The sequence below is a fragment of the Trichechus manatus genome, unplaced genomic scaffold (assembly GCF_000243295.1).
Source record: "Trichechus manatus latirostris isolate Lorelei unplaced genomic scaffold, TriManLat1.0 scaffold00040, whole genome shotgun sequence".
Classification (NCBI taxonomy): Eukaryota; Metazoa; Chordata; class Mammalia; order Sirenia; family Trichechidae; genus Trichechus; species Trichechus manatus.
The window spans coordinates 499,619-522,738 of record NW_004443976.1 but is presented as its reverse complement, the minus strand read 5'-3'; the positions used below and the strand labels follow the sequence as shown (position 1 = coordinate 522,738).

At 39.8% G+C, this 23,120-nt stretch overlaps 1 protein-coding gene across 3 annotated transcripts in view; it reads right to left on the bottom strand.

The window, feature by feature from the left end:
• The window catches only part of SPECC1 (sperm antigen with calponin homology and coiled-coil domains 1), a 393,222-nt gene that overhangs the window by 118,049 nt on the left and 252,053 nt on the right, over nucleotides 1-23,120 (bottom strand). For all 3 annotated transcript variants that reach the window (XM_012555496.2, XM_023731046.1, XM_023731045.1), the window contains 2 exons: nucleotides 5,229-5,374; nucleotides 3,776-3,876 (listed from right to left, as the gene is read on the bottom strand). In XM_012555496.2, coding sequence (XP_012410950.2) covers nucleotides 3,776-3,876; nucleotides 5,229-5,374 — 247 coding nt within the window. The remainder of the gene's footprint in view (nucleotides 1-3,775; nucleotides 3,877-5,228; nucleotides 5,375-23,120) is intronic.

Below are 23,120 nucleotides of genomic sequence, written 5' to 3'. Positions count from 1 at the left end.
TGAGATACCATCTCACCCCAACAAGGCTAGCATTAATCCAAAAAACACAAAATAATAAATGTGGGAGAGGTTGTGGAGAGACTGGAACACTTGCACATTGTTGCTGGGAATGTAAAATGGTACCAGCAGTTTGGAAATCGCTTTGGTGCTCCCTCAAAAAAGCTAAAAATAGAAGTACCATACGATCCAGCAATCCCATTCCTTGGAATATATCCTAGAGAAATAAGAGCTGTCACACGAGTAGATAAATGTACACCCATGTTCACTGCAGCACTGTTCATGATAGCAAAAAGATGGAAACAACCTAGGTGCCCATCAATGGACGAAAGGATAAACAAATTATGGTATATTCACACAATGGAATAATACTCAAGGATAAAGAATAATGATGAATCTGTGAAACATCTCATAACATGGATGAATCTGGAAGGCATTTTGCTGAGTGAAATTAGTCAGTCCCTAAAGAACAAATATTGTTTAAGACCACAATTATAAGAACTCAAGAAAAGGTTTAAACACAGAAGAAAACATTCTTTGATGGTTACGAGTGTGGGGAGGAAGGGAGAGGGTTATTCACTAACTAAAGAGTAAACCAGAGAGTAAACACTTATCTTAGGTGAAGGGAAGGACGACATACACTACAGGGGAAGTCAGCACAACTGGACTAAACCAAAGCTATGAAGTTTCCTGAATACAACCAAACACCTCAAGGAACAGAGCAGCCGGGGTGAGGGTCTGGGGATCATGCTTTCAGGGGACATCTAGGTCAACTGGCATAACAAAGTTTATTAAGAGTATGTTCTGCATGCCACTTTGGTGAGTGGCAGCTGGGGTCTTAAAAGCTTGCAAGTGGCCATCTAAGATGCATCAATTGGAGCAAAGGAGAATGAATAACACCAAAGACACAAGGCAAGTATCAGCCCAAGAGACAAAAAGGGCCACATAAACCAGAGACTCCATCAGCCTGAGACCAGAAGAACTAGATGGTGCCTGGCTACCACCAATGACTGCCCTGACAGGGAACACAACACAGAGTCCCTGACGGAGCAGGAGAAAAGTGAGGTTAACAACTCAAATTTTAGTAAAAAGACTAGACTTAATGTTCTGACTGAGACTGGAGGGACCCCAGAAGCCATGGCCCCTGGACTCTCTGTCAGCCCAAAACTAAAACCATTCCCAAAGCCAACTCTTCAGACAAAGATTAGACTGAACTATAAGACATAAAATGATACTCGTGAAGAGTGTACTTCTTAGCTCAAGTAGATACGTGAGTCTAAATGGGCAGCTCCTGTCCGGAGGTGAGATGAGAAGGCAGAACGGGACAGGAGCTGGTTGAATGGAGACAGGAAATCCAGGGTGGAAAGGACGAGTGCTGTCACAGTATGGGGAATGTAACTAGGTTCACAGAGCAGTGTGTGTATAAAGTTTTTATGAGAAACGAACTATAAACTCATTGAATGCACAATTAAAAAAAAAAAGAAGCACGTTCCTCATGTGTATTATTTTTTGTTTTATAGACATGTCTAAACTTTGTCTGAAGAGTGGGCTTTGGGAATGGTTTTAGTTCTGGGTTTACAGAGTGTCTGGGGGCCACAGTTTTGGGGGTTCCTTCAGTCTCTGTCAGACCATTAAGTCTGGTCTTTTTTGTGAATTTGAGTTCTATTCTACATTTTTCACCTGCTCTGTCCAGGACTCTCTTTTGTGTTCCCTGTCAGGGTGGTCATTGGTGGTTGCCAGGCACCATCTAGTTCTTCTGGTCTCAGGTTGGTGGGTCTCTGGTTCATTTGGTCCTTTAGTCCTTTGGGCTAGTATTTTCCTTGTGTCTTTGGTTTTCTTAATTCTCCTTTGCTCCAAGTGAGATAGGACCAACAGATGTATCTTAGATGGCCACTCGCAAGCTTTTAAGACCCCAGATGCTGCTCACCAAAGTGGGATGTAGAACATTTTCTTCATAAGCTATGTTATGCCAATTGACCTAGATGTCACCTGAAACTATGGTCCCCAGGCCTCAGCCCCAACTGCTGTTCCTCAAAGTGTTTGAATGTGTCTAGGAAACTTCTCTGCTTTTGCTTTGGTCCAGTTGTGCTGACTTTCCTATATTGTATGTTGTCCTTCTCTTCACCGAAGTTGACTCTTGTCTACTATCTAGTTAGTGATTTCCCCTCCCCTTACCACCTCACCCTAGTAACCATCAAAGAAAACTTTTTTCTATGTTTCAACCTTTTCTTGAGTTCTTATAATAGTAGTCTCATACAATATTTGTCCTTTTCTGACTGACTTATTTCCCTCAGCATAATGTCCTCCAGATTCATCCATGATGTGAGATGTTTCACGGATTCATCATTGTTCCTTATTTTTGCATAGTATTCTGTTGTGTGTATGTACCATAACTTGTTTATCCTTATGTCTGTTGATGGGCATTTAGGTTGTTTCCATCTTTTTGCTATTGTGAATAGTGCTGCAATGAACATGGATGTGCATATGTCTATTCGTGTGATGGCTCTTATTTCTCTTAGGTATATTCCTAGAAGTGGGATTGCTGGCTCGTATTGTATTCTATTTCTAGCTTTTTAAGGAAGTGCCATATTGTTTTCCAAAGTGGTTGTACCATTTTATATTCCCACCAGCAGATCGTAAGAGTTCCAATCTCCCCACAACCTCTCCAACATCTGTTAGTTTGTATTTTTTGGATTAGTGCCAGCATTGTTGGGGTGAGATGGTATCTCATTGTAGTTTTGATTTGCATTTCTCTAACGGCTAATGATTGTGAGCATTTCCTCATCAAATCTATTCTCAGCATGGTCTGAGAATTCAGGTGGGATATACTCAAGGTCATGCTTTGGCTCTTGTGGACTTGTTCTAATTTTCTTCAGCTTCAACTTGAACTTGCATATGAGTAATTGATGGTTTGTTCCACAGTTGGACCCTGGCCTTGTTGTGACTGATGATATTGAACTTTTCCATCGTCTGTTTCCACAGATGTGGTCTATTTGATTCCCGTATATTAAGCCGAGCTCTTACCTGTTTGTGCCACTAAGGCTCCTTGATACTAAAAATGGTACTTGTGATAACAACAGGAAACCCTGGTGGTGTAGCTGTTTAAGTGCTACAGCTGCTAACCAAAAGGTGGGCAGTTTGAATCCACCAGGCGCTCCCTGGAAACTCTATGGGGGCAGTTCTACTCTTTCCCATGGGGTCGCTGTGAGTCTGAATCCACTTGACGGCAACAGGTTTGGGTTTTTTTTTTTTTAAATAACAACATCACCTTAACTCAGCAGCAGCAGCATAGTGAATGTTAGATCAAAAGCTCTGGTCTTAGAAAAACTCCAGAAAGCACTGGTCCTAAAACCTTCAGAAGATGGCAAACATGATGTAGACTGTACCCAGTGAACTCTGAGAACTTGTAAATTGTAAACATTCTCTCTTTGGGACATTAAAAAAAACAACAAAAAAACAGCTCTTTGAGATCTGTTCAATGTCCATTTTCAATAAATATTACAATTTTCATTGAATTGAAAACTTCAAAAGTATTATGGGAAGCAAAGAGAGGGAGTTATTAACAGAATTGTATGAAGTTTATAGTATCATTCTGAGACCTTGATCAGGCACCAAAAATGTAATTTTTGTGAACATTTCGTTATTATTATTTTAGGCTTATTAACAATGATGTTTGATGCGTCTCAAAGAATAAATCAATTGGTTTTCACTTCTCTTAGGTTGCCCAGGTATCAGGGATTATCACGGTACCACTCAATCACAGAAGCTCTTCTCATACCTGCATTGGAGAAACAGCAGCGGCCGGAGCAGTCCTCACAGGTATTCCACTTAGGGGACTCCTGGGGGTCTTATGGACAGAAATATTCTGTCCAGCTCCACCTGCCAAGAAAAGAGAAGGGAATGTTTATTTATATGTTGTTCCAGTTTAAAATAACAATAATTCTTAATTTGTTGTTACTATTTTGGTAACTAAGAAAGTATTCCATGGTGTTTAGTATAATCTTTACTCTTTTATCCTTTTCTCCTCTGGAATAGTGTTGAACTAGGGAGTGAAAGAAGAGGAGTTAGTGAATGGGGGATTGGTCTTAGATGGAGGAAACTGAGGAAGAAGAAAATGTAGTGTAATGAAGTATCTATGGCAAGAAAGGACAGGAAAGTTCTTACACGAACCATTATTGTTAACTCATTTCCCATCTTCACAGACTGAATGTACTCAGTGGGCTTTAATATCTTTAAATATTTGTAGTTTAACCTTAGTCTTAATTTAGCTGCAAAATATTTTAGTAGAGACACAAGGCACATCCTGGAATTAGCTATTACTTAAGTCTTCCAATACAATGGGCATATTTGTTACTGTCAAGGTAAGAAAAATATTGCTATTATGGATAAATGCATATTCTGTTTCTTCTACTTATTATATTTATGTGTGTGTATCTATAAAGAACAGCTATGTATTCTGCTCGTATAAGTAGGTAAGAACAAACAAAGAGGAATTATGAGTCAGCCAGAGAGTTCTAGAAAAAGCTAGGAATGTACCAAGATTGGGAATGACAGATCAGCACAGGTGCTCACACAAAATACCAGGCAGAAAAAAGTCTAACAGCATATTAAAAGATAATGATGACCAGGGGTCCCAACAAGAAAGCCAAATGCGTAGATTAGATTCAATGCCCAGCCTCCTAGGAGATGAAGTCTCTGGCTTACCCTGCTAATTCTCATGCGATGCTAAGAAGGCGAACACTAGCGATCTGAATTTAATGGATATAAGCTAAAAAACCAAACCCACTGCCGTCGAGTCGATTCTGACTCATAGCGACCCTATAGGACAGAGTAGAACTGCCTCATAGGGTTTCCAAGGAGCAGCTGGTGGATTCAAACTGCTGGCCTTTTGGTAGCAGCCAAACGCTTAAACATTGTGCCACCAGGGCTCCTTAATGGACACAGGAGGCATAAAAGATAAGTGGCAAAGCAGGAATTAGAGGTAAGGAAAAAGGAGAGGAAAGAGGAAACTGTATTTGTATTAAACAAGAGCCAGATTCTCCACTGTCTCAATGGAGCCTCAGCCAGGCTCTAGCAAGTCACAGGCTCTTGCAGACAGTGGCTGTATACGGCATGATCTAGAAACAGTCTTTTTGATTGCATCCAACTTGGGGCCAGTGTAGAGTAGAGACAGGCTTGGTAAACTGGGCCAAGATTTGAAGTTTTGCTTGTAAAATAAAATGTTTAAATACCTGGATGTCCCAAGTCAAATGACTTGATAAGTGACTTAACAGTGGTTACAGACTCTGAAGGTGTTGGGGACGTTCTGTTAACACAGACACCGTGCCACCGGCCAGGAGCATCCATCTCGGAGGACTCTGACTCTTCATTCACAGGTCTGCATGGTAAAGAGCACATCAAACTGAAACGATGGAGGGTATTCCCATAGGAAAAAGACATAGATGGAAACAGAACTAGTGAGGAGAAAATAAACAATTCTGGAAGGAGAATCCGAAATTTAAAATTCTGTTTTCTATATAAGCCTTACATCTTTAGGAAATAACATAGGTACTACTCTCAATTTTCAAAAACATATTTTCTTGGGAATGGTCAGAAACAATTTTATATGAAGAGTAACTTGACATTAGCTCTAAATAAAAAGTATATGAAACCACTCTGCAAACTAAGAAAACATACAAGTGTTATTTATGGTAGATATTTAGCTTGGTGGATAAAATGGATTGCCTCATCAAGGTGTAGGTCAATTGCCATCTAGTATACCCAACCCATTGCCATTGAGTGGATTCTGACCCACAGCAACCCTGTGGGTCAGAGTAGAACTGCCTCATACAGTTTCCAAGGCTGTAATCTTTATGGAAGTGGACTACCACAGCTTTCTCCCACCGACTAGCTGGTGGGTTCAAAGTGCAGACCTTCCGGTTAGCAGCCTAGCGCTTTAACCACTGTACTTCCAGGGCTCCTTGAAAAGGTATTTCCGTTGCTGCTGAATCGATTTTGACTCATACCAACCCTATAGGACAGAGTAGAACTGCCCCAAAGGGTTTCCAAGGAGCAGCTGGTGGATTTGAACTGCTGACCTTTTGGTTAGCAGCCAAGCTCTTAACTGCTGCGCCACCAGGGCTAGGTCACTAACAACGGTTGGTGGTTCAACTGTGGAGCAGTTCTACTCTGATCTATAGGGTTGCTGTGAGTCGGAATTTACTCGATGGCAGTAGGTTTGGTTTTTTATCTAGTATACACAGGTTGGAAAATGAAATGTACACTTCTCAAGAATCCCCTGCAGCTAAGATTTCAGACGGAATTTAGGTTTCATCCATCAGCAACAGGTGGGCAAGGCCTGGATTTGGACCTGACTCAGGAAGAAGAAAAGCAGGGCACAAGGGCATTCACTGTGTAGAAACAGACTGCAGCGGAAGCAAGATGCTTCTGGAGCTGGTAACTGTAGTGCTGGCTTTCCAGTTGGGCAGGCAGCTTTCTGATTTTAAGGTTCCTGTTCCTGGCAGAGGCAGCAGCTCCCCTGGTGGCTCAGTTCTGTGTTGTGACTTTGGTAATTATTCCTGGAAGCTTAGCCTAGAGTCTCTTGCTTCAGCCCTCTCAACAATTCTGCAAGTGAGTTTAAGTTTAAACCAACTACAGTGCAATCCATTACATACAACAGAATCCTGATTTATACACTGTTTAATAGTATGATAATAGTACTCTAAAATAACACTGCAATTCTGCAAGAGGTGAAGCTTCTATTCTCACCCAGGTTTCCTGGTATGTTCTCAGTGTGGTTTCCTAAATTCGAGCATAGACTCATAGAACAATCTTTTAAAGATGGATCATCTGATTTAATCCCCTCATGGCTTCCTCTTCCAGGGGACTTGAACATGTCATTTAATCTCCCTGGGAATGAGCCAAGACAAGAACTCCCAATCTTCTGATTTCTAAACCATTCCCTTTTTATTATATCAAACTGCCACAGCTGTTTCACAAGAAGATGACTAATTTATGAGAAGAGCTCAAACAGAATATCTCTGGCAGTATACTTTAATAAGGTCAGTGGAAGTTTAAAATACTTATTTACGTACATTTTTGAAATTAATATAGTTACTTCATAAGGTTCTGCAGTTTCGCTAAGCTTCCTCCTGTTGTTCTGTCATCAACACGAATAGAAGACATTTACGTGAAACGGAACTTAAAACACTTCAATTAAACTGCCCTACACTCTTGCCTCCACAGTCCCGTCTCCAAAGGAAAAAAAAAAAAAAAGCAGTAAATGCCAGACTTCTTTGGGGGAAAATGAGGCATTTCAGAAATTGTAGGGGGTTGGTTTTGTATTTTTTCCCTTTGCATTACACGGTTATAAAATCAGGTGGTGAATATGCAGAAAGAGGATGAAATCAAGTTAGGTACAAGCAGGCAAAAAAATCTTATATTTCTGATCCAGCCATTCTCAGGAAGGTCATAACCAGACAAAATGTGCCATTTTCTTACCGGTCCATTTAAATGACTCAGTACTAAAGTGCATTGTAGAAGCTCAGGGCACCCCTTGAGAAAAAGATCGTTTTGAAAAATTCATGTTTATTTCATTCCTTGATAATTCAATAAGAATAAAATCCTACATACTGCTGAGGCATTCCCTTCAATTATCTAAGTTTCTCTGTGATTCACAACATCAAATAGATAAATAAGATTTATTTAGACTCTATAAGCAAGGCTACGTGAATCTATTGCCAGTACTCAGAAATCCAAAGACAATATTTCAAACAATCAGTCTGCTTAGCTAGAACAAGGTTACTGGACTAAATACCCACCATATTATATAACAGCGATTTATGCGTGCATTTGGGGGAGGAGGGAGGAAGGATTCACAAAACAAAGCCTGAACTGAATAACCACAGAAAATAATTATTAAGAATGTTACTGGTTATATTAGTACTTTAACCATAAATAGGCTTGATTTCTTATACCAGCCCGTCTTTGAATTGTTTTGGATCAACCAGTAACAGCCCCAGCATTAAATAAAGTACTAAATTTCCTCTGTTCCAAGGAGAATAAGAACTCTGTACTGTATAAAAAATATTTAAACAAATAACCATAACCAGGTACATCTTAACAAATTCATTAAAGAAAAAAATTGTTCAAGGTTAGCTAGCTATTGTCTAATGCAGCTGTCAGGTTCTAAAGCCAACTTGTAAGATAAAAGTTACGTATATAGTCAAATGAGCCCTGAAAAGCTCTCAAATCACCTAAATGTACAGTTTATATGGTTTTGTAAATATAACTGTGAACAAACACACCAATCTTCAATTAGTGTTTCCTAGGGCATTTAACAGTCAGTGTTTCCTACAGCATTAAACAGTTAACAGTTTGCTGCTCCTTCAGTTGCACCTCAGATGAAATGGCTGGCTTGTTTAGGGCCTACATTTAAAACAATAAAAATGAAGCATGCTTTCCACCCACCCCCAGCATGTATAACGATAATAACAATTAATTTCAGCAACTTAAATTGTGTATGATGCAACCCTACCGTATATACACTGTACGATATCTTAAAACATCATCTAATTTAATTTCCACGCAAACTCCGTAAGTTACTCTCTCTTGTTTAACATGAAAATTTGACAAAGGTCACATGGCTTATAAATGGGGAATCTGGGATGCAAATTCAGCTCTGCTTGCCATGTCTTTCTCAAATTTTCTGTGATGCATGCGTGGTCTGTGAGAGGTATACATGGATTCTAAAAAATAATAATGCTGATGGTATTTCTTTTTAAAAACTTATTCAAAATATAGTTAAGAAAAATACTACACATACTCCATTGCTCTTATTTTTATGCAATAATCTGTTTTTCAGAAGTGGCAACTCATACCTGAGACAGATAGGTGTGGTTAGGAGAGAGGCCCTGAGACATAAGCACAGGACAGGCTGCATCCCCTCACCCACAGCAATGAAAATGCCCTCCATTCACTGACTGCTGTTCTACACTATGTCGCTTATGTTAGAATTTAAACATACACATGCACACATGTCTGCAATTATTTTTTTCTATTAAAACTTTATTTAATGTCTAGGATTCACTGCTATCCTTGTTCAGTAATAGAATCTCCCCCATTGCTATCGAGTCAATTCCAACTCACAGTGACCCTATTTAGGACAGAGCAGAATTGCCCCATGGGGGTTTTGATGGCAGATGTTTTCGGAAGCAGACTGCCAGGGCTTTCTTCTGAGATGCCTCTGGGTGAACTCGAAATGCCAACCTTTCAGTTAGCAGCCTAGTGCTTAACCGTCTGCATTTGGAAAAACATCACATTACACAACTACTACCTTCACGACTGGCATATTAGTATTTGTAAAGAGAGCCAGTCATGTCAATCACATGCTTAAAACTGCTGTGGGCTTTTTTCCTGAACTCCTGACCAGAGCCCAGCTCTAGGTCTTTCCCGTGTCACACAGGTGTGTTTCCCACGACTCCCCAGGACCATTTAGCTTCTGGACTAACCCTAGCAACCTCAAGTTTTGTTTCTTTTCTGTTCCAGCCTCCTCGGCTTTGCTTATTCTATTCCTTTACCTGGAAAGCAAATTTTTCAAAATATTTCTTATTCTTTTGCACAAAACAGATCTAAAATAAATGCACTACTCTAGTGTGAGATGGAAATTAGGAAGTATTCTCTCTTTCAGGTGTTAAACAGTATCTTCTGAATTTCACTCTAAGAATATATACAACAATAAAGACGAACAGTTTACAGTGACAACTCGAACACAAACATCTTAATTTCCAAATCCCAATGAAAATAATCAAAGAAATACATAATGAAAATCCTGTACCAACACTAGAAATGAGAAAAGCATATAATCTGCATGCCTTAGACTTTGACGAATTTCTGCTACATGGAGAGTAAGCATGGGAAAAAAAATTGAAAGAAAATGCAGACACGGGATATGTGAAAAAACCCTAGTAATGTCTCCTACAATAGAGGGCTGGGGCTGGAGAGGCACATGAGAAGCACAGAGAGTGAGTGTGTAGGACCTTTATCTTGTAAAGGACTGCGACATTAAGATACGATATAGTGCAAACAGTTAATGTGATTGGCTGCTAACCAAAAGGTTGGTGGTTCGAGTCCACCCAGAGGCAGATCAGAGAAAGGCCTGGAGATCTATGTCTGAAAAATCAGCCATTGAAAACCTATGGAGCACAGTCCTACTCTGATACCATGGGGTGGCCATCAGTTGGAGTCGACCTGATGGCAACCGGTTTTGGACCTAAAAGGTCAGGAAGTGGTTTATCCCAGGCACAAAGGGCAGTACAAACAAGGATATCAGGAACAGCCACACTATGTTCTATGAACAATGAGCCGACACAAAACCAGATGCAGAAAGCTGGCTCCTGCATTCCAGTTTCACCAAATAAAGAAGAAATTGGACACAGATGAATTCCCCTACCAGGCACCTACTTGCTCTATGCTCTATTTGAACTTCGGTGTCTCTGAATATGTGATATAAATTTACCTTAAAGTGCTTTCCTTCTAGTTTGAGATATGAGAAGATTCTGAGAGTAGTCAGGCAAAGTGAGCGAGATCTAAGCATAATCTATAGACACTGATCTTGGATGAATGTTAGGCCTTGACTCACTTTTATCTGTTTAAGCAACAGTGAGTGATGGGGAATGTACACAAATATTTTATAATATAAAATGAAGAAAATAACTACACTCAAGAGAAAACAGACATCAGTAAATATATGACCAGCCCCAAACTAAACCCACCACAGTCAATTCCAAATCATAGTGACCCTATAGGACAGAACAGAAGTGCCCCATAGGGTTTCTGAGGTCGTAAATCTTTATGGAAGCAGATTGCTACATCTTTCTCTCACAGAGCAGATGGTGGGTTTGAACTGTAGACCTTTTGGTTAACAGCTGAGTGCTTTAACCACTGCACCACTAGGCCCCTTAAATTTATGACAGGAAACAGAATTAGATTTTTGATAGCACCTGCCTGAGTACACAATAAAATTCAAGAAAATAAGAAAAAAATGTGAAAAATAAGATGATAATTTGAAATGAAAAGGCTGAGTTTAAAAATAATATCATTAGTCTAATAATACTGTTAAAATATTTGAAAGCAGAACCAAGACAGAGAAAGAAATGCAGGTATATATGGGAAGCTCTCTGTGATAGATTAAATTGTGTCCCCACAAAATGTGTATCAACTTGGCTAGGCCATGATTCCCAGTACTGTGTGGTTGTCCACCATTTTGTGATATGATGTGATCATCCTGTGTGTTGTAAATCCTAACCTCTATGATGTTAATGAGGCAAGATTAGAGGCAGTTATGTTAATTAGGCAGGACTCAATCTACAGAATTAGATTTTATCTTGAGTCAATCTCTTTTGAGATATAAAAGAGGGAATCGAGCAGAGAGGAAGGGGACTTCATTATTACCAGGCAACAAGAACCAGGATCAGAGTGCGTCCTTTGGAAGTGAGGAGAGCTGTAACAGCAGAGACAACACAGAAGGCAAGAAGTAGCAGCAGAGAAATGGCAGCAGCAGACCCAGGAGATCAGCGTGAGACAGTGCAGGAGCCAACCCACTGAGCGAGAGTGCCTTTGGGCAGGAGGTTTCCTAGTGGAGTGGGGTGCCCAAGCAGGGCAGAGGCCAGGCCAGCCCACAAGGCCCAGGGGGATGAGGGCCTGAGGGCCCAAGAGACCAAGGAACCAGGAAACAGAGCTGCCTTGGTCTCAAAGGGTAGGGCCACGACCTCTGGGGTCTCACAGGGCAGAACCACGGCCTGCAGGGTCTCAAAAGTGGGGCCATGGCCTCCTAGGTTTCAAATAGTTAGATCTTCATCAACTCGGTTCTGGAGTGTGGTGCTGCCTTTCACAAGTGCCAGTGGGATGGAGCCAGATCTGCTGCCCAAAGCTGAGGAGGCAGGGCTGCCATGCACAAGAGGAAGAACAACGGGGCTTGCCAGGGCCAAGGGGGTGGACTTGCCACTCAGATGGACTAGGAGAATGTGGCCTTCCAAAGCTGAGGAGCAGAGTTGCCATTCCAGTGGGCCTGGAAGGTGCAGCTGACGCTCATGGCTGAGGGGCTTCCACCTAGATTCCGGAGAGTGTGGCTAACACCCAGAGTCTGGAGTGCAGGACTGCTGCCTAAATGATCTCAGAGAACAGAGCGTTATTTTGAAGACTTGAGAGCTAATGTGAATTGTTCTGCTGGGCTTGCTTGATGCCTGTTATACCTTCTTTCTCTCTAATTTTCTCCCATTTGTAATGGAAATGTCTACCTTGTGCCTGTTCCATCATTGTACTTTGGAAGCAGATAACTTGTATTCTAGATTTCACAGATGAAGAGGAATTTTGCCCTAGGATAGCATTTGGACCTGGCGTTGATTTAAGACTTTTGGGATGACATGATGGGGTGAATGTGTTTTACATGTGGCAAGGATATGAATTTTGGGGGGCCAAAGGGTAGAATGTTATGGATTGAATTATGTTCCTCCAAAATGTACATCAACTTGACTAGGCCACGATTCCCAGTATTGTTTGGTTGTCCACCATTTTGTGATCTGATGTGATTATACTGTGTATTGTACATCCTAACCTCTATGATGTTAATGCGTCAGGATTAGAGGTAGTTATGTTGATGAGGCAGGACTCAATCTACAGGATTAGGTTTTATCTTGAGTCAATCTCTTTTGAGATGTAATAGGGAATTGAGCAGAGAGGAGGGGGGCTTCATTACCGTTCAAGCAAGAGGAGCCAAGAATGGAGCACATCTTTTGGACCCAGGGTCCCTGTGCTGAGAAGCTCCTAGACCAGGCGAAGATTGATGACAACGACCTTCCCCCAGAGCCGACAGAGAGAGAAAGCCTTCCTCTAGAGCTGATGCCCTGAATTTGGACTTCTAGCCTCCTAGACTGTGAGAGAATAAATTTCTTTGTTAAAGCCATGTACTTGTGGTATTCTTGTTATAGCAACCCTAGATAACTACGACAGTCTCTCTGAATATGGATGAAATGAACAAAGTAAAGGTGTAAGATTTCAAATCACTGGGCAAAGATGGTTTTGGTAATAAATGGTGTTGGTATGACTGGCTAATCATATGGAAGAAAAAGATCCATACTTAACACCAGATTAAATAAAGGTGGTTCAAATATCTGAATATGTGTGTGTAAAATATATGAAGAAAATTTATGAGTCTATTTGTCTAACCTACACGCGTCTGTTAGTTTGTTGTACTGTGGGGGCTTGCCTGTTGCTGTGATGCTGGAAACTATGCCACCAGTATTCAAACACCAGCAGGGTCCCATGGCGGACAGGTTTCAGCTGAGCTTCCAGATTAAGACAGACTAGGAAGAAGGATCTGGTGGTCTACTTTTGAAAAGAATTAGCCAGTGAAAACTTTATGAATAGCAGTGGAACATTGTCTGATGTAGTGCTGGAAGATGAGCCCATCAGGTTGGAAGGCACTCAAAATACGACTGGGGAAGAGCTGCCTCCTCATAGTAGAGTTGACCTTAATGACATGGATGGAGTCAAGCTTTCAGGACCTTCATTTGGTGATGTGGCATGATTCAAAATGAGAAGAAACAGCTACAAACATCCATTAATAACTGAAACATGGAATGTACAAAGTATGAATCTGGGAAAATTAGAAATTGTCAAAAATGAAATGAATGCATACACATAGATATCCTAGGCATTAGTAAGCTGAAAAGGATGGTATTGGCCATTTTGAATCAGGAAATCACATGGTCTACTATGCTGGGAATGACAACTTGAAGAGGAATGGTGTTGCATTCATCGTCAAAAAGAACATTGCAAGATCTGTCCTGAAGTACATCACTGTCAGTGACAGGATAGTATTCACATGCCCACAAGGAAGACCAGTTAATATGACTATTATCCAAATTTATGTACCAACCACTAAGGCAAAAGATGAATAAATTGAAGATTTTTACTAACTTCTGCAGTCAGACATGGATTGAACATGAAATCAACATGCACTGATAACACACACACACACACACACACACCCCTATGAATTCAGAGCAGGGAAAAAGCAAAGTATACCGCTAAATTGTAAGCAAATAAGAAGTTTGGAACTGTTCTGTGGACAAATCTGATTATCAGAGGAAAAGCTTTGCTTGGATTTACCTCGCCCCACTCCCCTCCTCAGAGTGTCGAGCTGAAAGTGAGATATCTACATTAAGCCACAAAACCTACCAATGGCAAGGTATACCATGGTCCAAAAAACAAAGGAAGTATAATCTATACCAAGCAGGAAAAATAAACAGGTATTTTCCCTCCATGCATTATAGCTTAATATGTACATGTAAAGCTCAACATATCAATGCAAAGTAGCCACAACAGTAACCGGCACCCAGTGAAGAGTTGCGGTGCCATTAATTAATTTTGTATGTGGCCTTTCCAGCCATGGTCTTGTAACTCCCACCCAGGTGACTGGGCGAGAGGGTAACTGTGGCTTACCAAGGGGATTGGTCAGTTTTGCCTTAAAAGAGAGCCAATTCCAGAGCAGAGAGGAGGAGCTCACCACCACCGAGGAAGGAGAGACCATCAGGAGAGACCCGGCAGCAAGCGACGTGTGGTGGGCTTCCCAGTCCATGGAAAGATAAAAGTGAGTGCCTTTGGGCAGAGACTGAGGGCCACGGAGAGGTGTGCCTGTGAGCACAGCTGAAAAGAGTCTGTCCTGAAGGAAGAACTGTATCCTGAGTGTTTCTGAGCCTGAACTGTAACTGTTACTTCCAGAATAAACCCCACAATTGTGAGAGAAAAAAAAAGTTATATTGATAATTACTGGTGATAGGAATGCAAAAGTTGGAAACAAAGAAGAAGGATCAGTAGTTGGAAAATATGGCCTTGGTGATAGAAAGGATGCTGGAGATTGCATTTTAGAATTTTGCAACACCAATGACTTCTTCATTGCAAATACCTTTTTTTACGAACATAAACGGGGACTATATACGTGGACCTCGCCAGATGGAATACACCGGAATCAAATCGACTACATCTGTGGAAAGAGACGATGAAAAAGCTCAATATCATCAGTCAGAACAAGGCCAGGGACTGACTGCGGAACAGACCATCAATTGCTCATATGCAAGTTCATGTTGAAACTGAAGAAAATTAGAACAAGTCCATGAGAGCCAAAGCACGACCTTGAGTATATCCCACCTGAATTTAGAGACCATCTCAAGAATAGATTTGATGCTTTGAACACTAATGATGGAAGACCAGATGAGTTGTGGAATGACATCAAGGATATCATACATGAAGCAAGAGGTCATTAAAAAGATAGGAAAGAAAGGAAAGACCAAAACGGATGTCAGAAGAGATTCTGAAACTTGCTCGAGTAGCTAAATTGAAAGGAAGAAATGATGAAGTAAAAGGGCTGAATGTAAGATTTCAAACAGCGACTTAAGAAGACAAAGTCAAGCATTATAATGACATGAGCAAAGACCTGTAGATAGAAAACCAAAAGGGAAGCACACGCAGCAGTCAAGAAATTAAATGATGCACTGCATTGGGCAAATCTGCTGCAAAAGACCCCTATAAAGTGTTGAAAAGCAAAGCTGTCACCTTGAAGACTAAGGTGTACCTGACCCAAGCCATGGTGTTTTCAATCCCCTCATATGCATGCGAAAGCTGGACAATGAATGAGTAACTGATGCCTTTGAATTGTGGTATTGGCAAAGAATACTGAACATACATGGACTGCCTAGAGAACGAACAAATCTGCCTTGGAAAAAGTGCAACCAGAATGCTCCTTAGAAGCAAGGATGCGGAGACTATGTCTCACATACTTCGGATGTGTCACCTGGAGGGATCAGTCCCTGGAGAAGGATATCATGCTTGGTAAAGCAGAGGGTGGGTGAAAAAGAGGAAGACCCTCAACGAGATGGACTGACACAATGGCTGCAACAATGGGCTCAACCATAACAATGATTGTGAGGATGGTGCAGGACCAGGCAGTGTTTCGTTCTGTTGTACACAGGGTTGCTATGAGTCGGCACCTACCCGATGGCACCTAACAACAACAACAATTGTCTAAACTTGGGTAGGGGGAATCTTAAACAAAAACAGAAAATGAAGATGCAATAAAGAAAAGGACTAATAGATTAAATTACATAATAATATAAAATTTTCCGTAAGCCTAGAGGTGATAAAGCCAAAAGACCCACAATATTTTGGGATAAACACATATCCCTAATAAAACAGTGATTAAAAAACTTGTCATAGAAAAACAATAAGCTCAGTGGAAAAATTAGCAAAAGTGCTGAACTAGCAATTCTTAGAAAACGCATATGGTTAATAAACCAAAAACAAAAACAAAAACAAAAAAAAACAACCAAATCCATTGCCGTAGTCAATTCCAACTCATAGTAACCCTATAGGACAGAGTAGAACAGCCCCACAGGGTTTCCAACATTGTAATCTTTATAGAAGCAGACTGCCATATCTTTCTTTTGTGGAATGGCTGGTGGGTCCAAACCACTGCGCCACACACACACACACAAAACCCGTTGACAATGAAGTCGATTCTGACTCACAATAAACATATAAAAATATGCTCAGGGAAATGTAAATTAAAGTAATAATAAGATAGCATTTTTTTTGCCAATTCTATGGGCAAAAATCAAGATGAATACTGTCCACAGCTGCTAAGGCTATGTAGAAATGAGCACTCTTAACAAGAGAGATCAATAGCAAAATGTCCCAACTTAGGCAAGTGATCAGGCAATATCTATTAAAATAAAAACTGCATATTCTCTAATGCAAAAATCATACTTTTAGGAACTCATCCTATAAGAATAAAAACATCAGTATATAAGCTATCATGAATAAGGATTTTTATTATAGCATTGTTTGTAAAGAAGAAAAAAACAACTAGGAAATATAACCTGACTTCCATCAATAAGACAATGTTTGAATACTCTAGGGTGTACCATCTTGTGGAACACCATGTAGCTATTAAAATGAGTTAGATCTGTATATACTGACCTGGAAGGATGCCCATGGTATATTACTAAGTGAAAAGCAAAGGTGCAGAGTACTGTATAGAGTATTATACCACTTTTATAAAAAATAGAAAAATGAACCCTATAGACATTTATATGAATAAATGGAGAGATACAGAAAAGTAAACACAGTTAACACTGATTACCTTAGAGGGTGATTCTGCAAGAGGGAGAAAGATTAAGCTTTTCTTTATACATTTCTATTTTTTTAAATCAGCATACCTAAATATTACTTTATAATTAAGAAAAAAATCTAATAAATTAAATCACCAAACAATCTATTTGTTTTTATATTCCAACAAGACAAATGGAGACTTCAAATTCCATATACTATATTTTCTGATACCCTGGAGTTTTGCCTTAAAAATTAATTTAAGCATATTTAGTATTTTGCTTCTTCTTCTCTTATTCTAATAATGAAACTTGTATGTAAAGTACATCTTGCTTGAATGTCAAATTCTAGTTTTTTGACTTGGCTTTAAACTTCTGAAACTATTTTCACTAAAAAATTTAGAACAAAATAACCTGGAGACCTTACAAAAGTGGCCAGCGATTAAAAATCAGGCAAGAGACTCTTCTAAATAATAATACATTTATTTAGCACTTCGTAAATGCTTACACATAAAAACATTCAGCAGTACCCAGAGTGAAGACAGACCAAACTATGGGGTGCAAATATAGCTGTTTATATCAAGCCGAGGTGTGTTTTTCCTGTTGTATATATTTGAAAACACCTGACAAAGTAATTATAAATCATTCTAAGAATTCTCAGTTGGAGGTGAAAATCTCCCAGAATATAAATTTCTATCCTACTAGGACAATTCTAACAAGGTCTAAACTAGTTTTACAGTGAAGACATCAAGGTCTCTTCTTTTTTTCTAGTGAGTCTGTGCTCTCTCCTTTGACACCCCAAAAGTCTTCCTGAGTTTAAAGAATATCCCTGTTCCTAAGTTCCTTTATTAGACAACAACTCTTGTTTTGTTCTTTCACAGCCCTACTCTGTGTATTCTATCTGTCCACCAGTTCTTCACATGAGAATTACAGGTTTCTGCCTGATGGATGTTACTGAATTGGAGACAGATCTTTATGAAGTAGGTACTCTCAAAAGTTTAAAATCATACTTTGAATTTGGACCACTCTGAATTATACACTTCTGGCAAGTTTTATTCATGAGGCTTTTGTTGTAATTGTTGTTTTATTGGTTTCAGTTAGATTTTAATTAGTATCATCACTGTGCTTACTTACACTGTTTCACCATATCCTTTGTTACCAACCAAGTATCTGTGTACTACTACATGCCTTTAGCCCAACAGAGATTTTGGAAACCAAAGCAGCATTTAGTGGTGGCTGTGTTTCAGATGAGGTAATGAAGTCAGACCTCAACTTGAAAAAGCTCAATCAAGACTCGAAGCAGAACTTTCTAACTTCCCTGGAACAAGGCACCATACAGATGTCTTCTTATTTTGCCTTAAGTAGTGTTAATTCCACGATTATCACTTTACCACATTCAAAAGGAAGCATAAAAACAAACTCCAAAAAGTAAAACACAAGCATGTGTTGCATTTTCCAGCACTCTGGATTTGCTATGCCACTGCTCTCTCTTAACACTCTGGTTGTGTATAAAGAAATTTTTTTTTTTTCACACCAGACTTGTACTTTGTTTTTTTCAGAACAACTTCATTTTATTCTCCAAATAAAAGACTGCTGAATCTTCTGAGGGAAAAAATAAAAAGGGAAGGGTCATCTTTGATCATGCAGTGAGCTGATTCCCACACACAGAAACAAGGTAAATAGACTTGATTGCAATTACTCTGTGTGAAACAGTGGATGTTATAAGGAAAAAATTTGGCTCTTTAGAAAGAGAGAATTTCTCCTTTACATTTTTCCCCATTTCATATAGAAATGGCTGTAATTTCCAATCACGGCAAGGGCTGGGCTGTCTTTCTTCCACCAAATGCTCTGCTAGCTGACAGAGACCATGGAGCTGTGAAAATAGAAATGGGAAGGGAAAGGCTAGTCAAGGAGTTACTTAATGCAACATGATCTTAGTTTATACACATAAGAGTTAACAGCTTATACTGTCCCACAGGGAAATGCTAGTACCCAGAATATGGCCAGCATGTTTTATTCCTACAAATTTTTGTAAGTCAAAGCTCTTCAAACAGAGAAAATACCAAAGACTTCAACATGCTGTTACTGGGCCCCTTCCAGCAAACAATTGTGGTGGTAATGTAGAAATGTCCAGGATGAACAAAACCAGCTCGCGCTTCCCTCTGCTGTTCTGACAGTCAAGGAGTGTCTAAGAACAAAAAGAGTTCTTCTATTACTACAGCATAAAAATCCTAAAGGCATAAGGGAAGCTTTCAAAGCAAACTGGCAAAGACTGCGGGTTAGGGAGCAGGGAGGCAGCTGCAGCTCTTCAGGATTATAGATTCTGTACATCTAATGTCATAAATGCCAATTTAAACCATGAAAAAATGAGTATGAAAGTGAAAAGATTATGCTTGCTGGAATAAGAGGATATAAGAGGACCAGTTTCTACACTGAGAGCCAAATAACATCCCAGCGGCCGACAGTCACAGGTGCTAATGTGAGCTCTGTCCAGAAGTTGCTTAGGGAAACCCGTGAGAACTGGCTCACCACCACCAGGGCCAGGGTTTCTGGGTCAACATTTATGCAACAAAAGCTGGAAAAGATAACTTAGTGATCCAAAAATACATCTCCAACTTCCTCACTTTCCCTTTCGCTGATAGCCACAGAACACTTGCAGGGGCTGTGAAATGTTAAGAGCTAGAAGAACAACACAAAGGGCGGCACACAGGCACACAGGTGGACGTCAGAACATCAGACACGCGCACACAGAGTCAGAAGCCAGCTCCAGAGGAGTCTGCACGTGATACACCGCCATGCTGCTCATTTCAGGGAGGCCAACGTGAGGGTCAGTGCTGCAGGCGAAACGCATTTTGAATCTGAGACATTCTACTTGGAAATGAAGAATTACTTAAGCACAAATTTTAAGTGTTTTTAATGGTATCAACTTAAAGATGCTGCCCATGAATGTTTACTGGAGTTCTACGATAAACAGAATAAAAAGTGACTAAGTCACCCTAAAAATGATGGTGTTCACCGTTTCAAAATAAGATAAATAAATGCATACGTCTTTCACTGCTATTGTCACTAGAAGCCTGTGTTGGATCCTGTTCAATAATGTCATTCAATAGAAAGGCTGCATAAGGCCCATCTAACCATTAAGTCAAGCTGCCTGTGTGTTCTCAACATCTACCAGGCCCCAGAAAACAACTTTTCAGGAAAAAGATTTGATGTTATAATCTCAAAGTTTTAATTTCAATGTCTTTCTCTTAATTGTTCAAATCTAGAAGAAGCCAGAGCTTAAAATTTTATTCACTATCCTTTTGTCCATTAATTTATACATGTCCAGTAAACAAGATCACTTTCAGGTCCATAAAAATCATGGTGGATTGTTCAAATTTCTGGGAGAGAAAGATCAGATCCAGAAGTCCAGCTAAAATATGAGGATAAAGTAATTCAAAAGGATTGCACTGGAAAGATGGTAAGGTTGGCACCAGTGTTTCCACTAGAGAAAAGTAGGCTAACCAGTTAGTCTCAAGAAGAGTAGAGCTTAAAGGGATCTTAGAAAATGACCTAGTCCTATCTCTTCATTTAACAGAAGAAGGAGCTAGGCTGGGCAGGAAACACTGCCAGGTGGTGGCAAAGATGAGACTAGAGCCTTAATTCTATACCCATTTGTATTAACATCAGACAGACTGACTCTGAAATAAAAACACCTTTGAAAATGTAAATAGCAAGAGCACTAAACCTGCGGCCATCGAGTGTATTCCAACTCATAGCAACCCTACAGGACAGAGCAGAACTGCCCCCACGGGGTTTCCAAGGCTGCAAATCTTTATGGAAGCAGACTGCTACATCTTTCTCCTGCAGATCGGGCTGCTGGGTTCGAACTGCCAATCTTTCAGTTAGCAGCTGAGTGCTTAACCACTGTGCCACCAGGGCTGCTTAGGAAGACCCCTAATGAGCTAATTTTTAGAATTTCTCAAATACTAAGTTAAATAATATTCCACTTTGTTTTTAGCTATTAATTCCCTGGTAATAAATGCTGTTTATAATCAGGTACTTCATTTGCCCAACTATCAACCTTACTTATAACTAAGATTCCCTTGAATGTCCATCTGTACAAAATCAGAATATGAATTGGTCAATCTCGTGTCATGATCAAGGTGTTTTTGAGATGCTCTTACCTTCTCTCAGTTGTACTTGGAGGACCTCATCAGAGAATTTTCTGCAAGTTCTTTGGCTGTGGCTGAATCAAGAACCATTTTTGATTTCATAAAGTCAAACTGAGTTTCAGTCAGGAACTCATTCAACCAAGATGGAAACACTAGGTAGCTTCAGTACTTTTGAGGGTGAAAGTTGGTTTCAATTCTTGCTCAAGAGGTAAGTTCAGGAAGTGGCTTAGCCATCATCAAGTAACTTTCAAATAGTCAATAGTTTAGAATGGGCAGCTTGCCAGAGAAGCGCAAAATCAGACAAGAAACCATCATTGGCAGTTATCTGATGTCCTGACAAATGCAACGACAGGCAAGAAACACTCTGACACCTAACAGTTTTCAGCAACACGCCATGTTCTGGATTGGTGTCAGTTCCTAGAATTTGTGAAATGTTTTGTGATAAAGGATTGAACTGTTGGATTTGGGATATAGGTTTGCAAATCACTGGAAAATCAAAAGAGAAACACTGTGTGTTAAAAAAGAGACCCTAAGTCTGAAGATACAGGATCTAACATATGGAGCCCTAACTGTCAGGATATATGCAGAGATTTCCTATGATACCAGGGTTCAGAAGTATAGTCTGGCCTGTATCCAAGGATCTACGTAAAAAATGTCACATCTCATACACTAACCTATATTAGGGCCACCACTTAAACTCAGGACTTGTCTATTACCATTTGTCTTTAAAATAATGCATATATGAAGCAATGGAAGTTACGACTTGTTTCCTCTTCCAAAGATACACAATATTGAAGCAAGACAAATAACAGGCAGACACAAACGCAAACTAGAATGACTTCACAATCATTCATCAGTAAGAAACATGAAATCTAGTTTTCTCTCCTAGTAGCTTCTTCTTAAAATTCACATCCTTTGATGGATAGAGGGTACAGGTGTGACTATAAAACAATGATCTTGGTTTTTAAGAGTGGATTGTGGAACTAGCTAAACATTTTATCTTAATCCTTCTCTAGAGTTTATTTTATATAAAAATCATAAAACAAAGGAATGAAGGATTATTTGGAGCAAGTTTAGTAAGAGAATCAAAACAGAATGTTGAGAAGAAATCTACTCTTTCCAATGTCATGAAATCATGATAATACAACATTATAGACCCAAAAGATCAGAATCTAGCCAATGAACAATGATCTGATCCTTAAGAACATAGAAAAGGAAAAATTATGCAAACCGGCATTCAGAACCCACTAAATTTGATTTTAGAAGACTACGTTTCAAATATGAGAGACATCTAAAAATTCAAAATAATTTCTTAACACCCAAGAATCTCAAAGTTAAGGATGTTTGTTCTTGATCGGAGAAAGGTAAACCTACATTAGTGGCAGCATAAAATACTGTTTATAATATTGTTTGTAAACTATTTAAATTTTAAATAACAGTGAATCTTCAGCTCACTTTAAGAATACTGGTACCAGTTGCTGTTAAGTCGATTCTGATTCATGGCAACCCCATGTATGTTAGGGTAGAACCATGCTCCATAGGGTCTTCACTGACTGATTTTTTGGAAGTAGATCACCAGGCCTTTTTCCAAGGTGCCTCAAACCTCTAACTTTTCAGTTAGCAGGCGAGCACATTAACTATTTGCACCATGCAGGGACTCCCACTGTAAGAACACCTTCCTCTTAAATTCCACTGTTAAGTAGAGCTTTCTGGGTTAAGGCACTGTGTGATTTCCTCCTTCACGAACAGAACGGAAAATGGTGCATCATAAAGCTGGCTGTTTGAGATAGGCCCTGAGTGCAGCCAAAGAAGCACGCCCCTGCTGGGA